The sequence below is a fragment of the Cannabis sativa genome, chromosome X (genome assembly GCF_029168945.1).
Source record: "Cannabis sativa cultivar Pink pepper isolate KNU-18-1 chromosome X, ASM2916894v1, whole genome shotgun sequence".
Lineage (NCBI taxonomy): Eukaryota > Viridiplantae > Streptophyta > Magnoliopsida > Rosales > Cannabaceae > Cannabis > Cannabis sativa.
In genome coordinates, this window is record NC_083610.1 from 84,449,349 (window position 1) to 84,455,057 (window position 5,709).

The following is a 5,709-nucleotide window of genomic DNA, read 5'->3' on the forward strand; positions in this document are numbered from 1 at the left end:
GATCGAAGTCTAAGATATTGATTAAAAAAAAGAACTGTTTAAAAAAATATTAAAAGTGATTTTTTTTTGTTTTTAAAATTTTGATTCTCAATTAAAAAATTGAAAAGTAAAAACAATTTTATAGAACATGTTTTTGAAAAATATTTTTACTTTTTCAATTTTAAAAACAGAAAACTGATTAAAAAAGTATTACTAAATGATACATTTTCAAAATACTACTATTAAAAATGCTCTAAGTCTTAGACGGGGAGACTCCTATTTATTTTGTATTTTTATTGACAAAAATCTCAAAATTATTTAGTTATTATTGAATTTTGATAAATAGGTCCCCTCAGAAAAAGTATTATAAAAAAAGTGTCCGTACACGTGGGTAAAGTGGCTGCCAGACATATACGATTAATTGTGGACACCGAATCCTGTGGCCATTGCTCAAATCACAGCTCCTTGTGCAAAATTAATTTTAATCAGAAAAATGTATAATATAAAATAAAACTCCTCTATTTTTTTTTTCTAAAAATAAAATAAAATATATTTTATAGCTTTAAAAGGCGCGTTAACTACTCTAACTCCACGCGCTCACTCAGTTAAAATTGTTAAACAGATACGAAATCGGACACCCGAGAAGTCCAACTGTTAGATTATAAATTAAAAAAAAAAGAAAGAAAAAAAAGGGATATATACGAACTGCTAAAGACTAAACCAGAGGATTTAGGGTTTCATTTTGATGGCTCTGTTGCTCCCTCTGGCCTATGGATTTCGATTGGCGTTGGTCCCCTCCTCCTTGCAATTGCGATTAGATCGCTTGAACTTCCTCTAATTAGGGTGAGATTGTATGGCGGTACTTCGAGGTGGATTTTAGGACGCTGTAAACATTAGGGTTTTCAATCTGAGTTTTTAGGGTTTATTACATTATTTATCGGACACCTAAAACTAATACCAGGAAATCGGAGCTGGAAGACAAGTATTGTTGAGAGGATTTTACTGGTTCTTTAAAAATGCGAGAATCGCACAAATCGAAAAGGGTCTCTTGGGCTTCAGATGTAAACCTTTGTCAGGTATTAATCAATAATAATTTACATTGCCAATAATAATCAACAAAGAAATCAACAAAGTTATTGATATCTAAGCCAAGTGGAGATATTCGATATCTGTAGAAATGATGAAAATTAAATAAAAATCAACCCTGAACTTTTTTTCTTCCTCATTTCTTTCTGGTATGATGCATGCTGGTTAATTGTATAAATATTTACATACTCTCTAAAGATCAGTGATTCATTACCTCATTTGTTTGAACTATGAACCATATTTCTTTTAGTTTGTGTTTTCACTCTATTGTTGGTTCCGTGCATCTATTGATTAGTTTGATTTTTAAGTATTATATATTTTCACTTCATTTTGTGATAATATCAAATAAAAGAATGCTCGTTAGTTTTATTTCATTTTATTGGTAATCGGGGTATATCATGCGATCTATTTATTTCAATTTTTTGTTGTACCTTTTCATTCATTTTGCCTAACCATTCAAGTAACAGAAAAAAACAGCATTGATAAGTTACTCCATTGTTTGAAGAAGTTCAAATATTTTTGTGTAAATTGGTAAGCAATGAATAAATTTTGGAACCTCAGAAAGTAGACCAATGTTATTCAGATTCTGCTTACTTACACCACCTTGTCTTAGTATTCATTCCCTTAGAGAGTCTGTGGTTAGTTTCATGTGGTTGGTGTAACTGGTTTTCTTTTTCAGTTGTTTTCATGAAATTTATAGAGGAAGCAGTTTTACCACTGGAATAACGGACATATGTTGTACGGCAAATGCCACCAATATTGGGGAAAATTGTGTGTAAATGATATGAGAAGACAACTGACACTTTCAGCAGTGCTTTGCATTGTCAAAATGAGATCTCTTTCTCCACAGCATTCACAAATAAAAAACTGTGAAGTCATTATTCATATGATCTAACACATGAAAGTATCATTAGAAAGTAAGCAGTGAAATATATTTTAATATTTCTAAGCTGTTACGTGAACGGGGGATGGATGACCGTCGATCGGCCTTAAAGAGGAAATAACATAACAATTCATGTTGTTGGTGCTCGAGGGACAACTAAATTTGCTTCTTTTTTCTTGTGGTACGCACATGCTTGGCAATATATTAGCTAATGAGAAAGATAATTGTAGGGAGTTTTTTCATTGTATAGAGATAATAGAAGATGATGCTAAGAATAATAGTAAGAAAGGGGAATGTAGAGGTTCCATATGTATTTTAAGAAAGGTGATATTTACTTGATGAATGCATTAGAGATATGTAAAGTGATTATAGCCCTTTTGTTCTTGATTTAGATGATAATTTTGTTCTTTCCATGGTCATGTGCATGCTTTTAGCTCAAAACTTTTGGTAACTATATTTCTACTTATTATCTGCCAGGGAAATTGATTACCACTGATAACTTCTGTCCCTAGAACTTCAAAATAAAAATCCATTTATTTAAAAATCCATTTATTTTTAATAAAAGTGAAAATGTTTTGCATTTGTTCTTTAAAAACTTGTTTGAGAGTTTTTCTGCCTTCAAGTTGAAGGGTCCACTCTTTTTAACAAGAAGTGCAAACACTGCTACATGAATTCGTTTTTCATATACTTGTGGATTTGAAAAGGTGAATGGAAATTTTTCCCTCTTAGAAACACTAGTGAGCTTTCATTTTTCAGTTGAATTCGAGAGATACTTTTTGGATATCTGGGAATAGAATTAGAATGTAATGTGGTATTTGTTTTGTTTTTGTTTGTTTTAATTTCCTTACAAATAAAGTATATTGAATACTCTGTACATGTTTTGTTTCTTGGAAATTTTTGTGGATTCTTATTTCATCAAAGTTCTCTTGATATGTAGAACCAACTAACCAAGGGTAAAGAGAAGAAGACAGGGAAGAATTTATAAAAAGACAAGAATTTGGACATACTAAAGAGAGAAATAAACAATTTTAGAGGGAGGAATATGAATATTCTGATTATTAACATATTTAAGCTTAGCTTTTTTGTAAATAGGCAAGTTAGCATGAATAGTAAAATCATCACAATACAGGAAAGCAACTATATTTGGGAAACAAACTTGTGTTTCGAAGACCTTCTCTAATAATTAGAAACGTACTTAAAATTAACTAAATCTTAATAACAAGCCTTCAATATTAATTTCTGCTATCATAATATCATCATCTTTCATATGGGTTCGTTTATGTTATGCTATTTTCCCCTAGTCTCCGTACACTGGTGCATGTTTTCAAGATTAATATAACCTTCGCTACAGAAGGTTGATGTTTCTCTACAGATTTGTTTGTGTTTTCCATTCAATAGTTTCCTAAATTTTATTAACTTGTGTTATTAAGCCTAGAGATTTTGTTGCTTGTGCTCTAGGGTCAATGTCACTAATGCTCTGTTTACAGGTTAAGCTGTTTTTATGCGAAGAATCTCCTTCACAAGTTGGAGTAGATTCTCAAGACCACCTTCAAGCTAAGGCATTCCTATCACATTCAACTGGAGCCAGCTCTGACGATGTTCTACCTCCAGGCTTTGAAGGAGCTCACTCCGCAAATTTGTTACAAACCAAATTGTCTCAAATTCCTATTGTTGAATGGAGATGTCCTCCAAAGGTAAAATCATATTTTGGTGTTACATGTCAGTATAACATCTTGCCTCGCATTTTCAATGTATGGTTGATGATAAGCAAATGTTATTTTGAAGTACTTAACAATTAACACAGGTTCCTTAATGTTGTCTGAATTTCACAGTTTGTATTAAACTTGGCTTGGTGCGTGGTTGCTGGGGAAGAAAGTCAAGAAGCTAGTATCCAAAATCAAAGGGAAATGAGAGTACTAGAAGCAGTTTATCCACGCCCATCTGCCATTCCGCCAAAGTTTGTTACCTGGCTTACTACAATTACTGATTCGTGTGTGTTTGATGATTACCTGCCTTACTGAATGATTTCTGTTTTCTTTTGTAATCTCTAGCTCCTCGGACATGTTAAACATAGATGATTCTCCTTATGATGATGTGCGAACTCCGTCAATACCTATTACGGCTATTGAAGATGAAGATGTAGCCGATTCATCATCCAAACCCATGATGCCATTTAGTTTTCCCATGAAGACACAGTCTATGCAACAGTCCATTGGAGCTCCATCGTCATCGCAACATGGTGCACCGAACATGGCACATCCTCCTGACATGGAGAAGCTAGCGGCAGGATTGGTTCCCAGCACAGAACCAGGTATTTTGGCTGCTGCTTTGACTGGACTAGTGAACAACGAGCAGGGGAACTTGATAGACCATGAATTGCTTCTAAAGATTCTTAGTAACCCGATGATGGTTGAGCAATTAGTCACAGAATTCGGAACCCCCAACCCCGTCTCACAGAACACGCCCATTACAAGGTCACCTCCAATAAACATATCAGAACCACTTCCTTCTCAGGTTAATCGGACACTGTCGAGCATACCTGTATCAGCTGCTACATCAAGTGGAGCTCATTATCCCATTGGGGCTGCCATGGGACACCTAACAAATTCACATTCACGGTTTCCACCCCCTCCGCCGGTTCCAGCTCCCTGTCCACCGTCACAGGTAAATGCTTCTGCGAAAGACATAAATTACTACAAGAGCTTGATTCAGCAACACGGAGGAGACAGGCAAGAGAATCTGAACCCTCCACAATATGGTAGCCGTTATAATCACCAATCAGCGATGAGCCAGGAAATAGTTAACAGCCCTAAACCGAGAGAGTCAAAGCCGAAAATAATGAAACCTTGCATATATTTTAATAGCTCAAGGGGCTGCCGGCATGGAGCCAATTGTGCGTATCAGCATGATGTATCATACCAGCAGCGTGGTAGTTCCATGTCAGAGGTGCAGAATGCAAAGAGAACCAAATTTGATAGAGAAATTAGCAGTTAAAAGTTGTAGTTCCCGTTTGTACATTTTTCCATGGGGGAGTCGTGATTCAGCTTGGATTTTTCCTCCTTTACCAGCTTTCTTTTTGTTAGCTTAAAAAAAAACGAAAAAAGTTAAAAATTGCTTAATTTGTTTACCCTTTCTTGTTTGAAACAGTATAAAGATAATATTCAGATCTATATTTTCCCAAATTGGTTTATGTAGAAACTACATTTTTTTTTTCAAAACGGGGGAAATTAATTTATATATTTTTTTATTGATACTCTTATCCTCTAGAATTGTGAAATTAATATATATTAGATAATGATTTACAATTATCTAATATATATTTAACCCTAAAAAAGATATATCTAATATATATAAATATTTATATTTAACAATAGGTTAATTAAGATTTTTGTCCCCTAAATTTTGATATGTATCAAATTATGTCCCCTGAACTTTTAAGGTCGTTAAAAATGTTGGATTTAAGTACTTTTATCTAATTTTATTCAATTTTACTATTTCAGTGATTGTTTATGTACTAAATTATGCTCTCCGGACTTTGATATCTACCAAATCATGCCCCTCGAACTTTGATATGTACTAAATTATGACCCACTTTTATCTATATTAGATTTTTTTTACTAAAATTAGAAAAAAGTCTTTAAATCCAACAATCTTAATAGTTCATGGGGCATTTTTAACGACCTTAAAAGTTTAGGAGGCATGACTTGGTACATGTTAAAGTTCAGGGGGCAAAAATCCTAATTAGCCTTAACAATATTTGA

At 33.6% G+C, this 5,709-nt stretch overlaps 1 protein-coding gene across 1 annotated transcript; it reads left to right on the top strand.

The window, feature by feature from the left end:
- The first annotated feature begins 577 nt into the window (after nucleotides 1-577).
- LOC115701677 (zinc finger CCCH domain-containing protein 6) lies at nucleotides 578-5,130 on the top strand. Its single transcript, XM_030629417.2, has 4 exons — nucleotides 578-1,055; nucleotides 3,436-3,642; nucleotides 3,781-3,905; nucleotides 4,000-5,130. The coding sequence occupies exons 1-4, from the start codon at nucleotides 996-998 to the stop codon at nucleotides 4,940-4,942; spliced, it is 1,335 nt and encodes a 444-aa protein (XP_030485277.2). The 5' UTR covers nucleotides 578-995; the 3' UTR covers nucleotides 4,943-5,130.
- The last annotated feature ends 579 nt before the right edge of the window (nucleotides 5,131-5,709 follow it).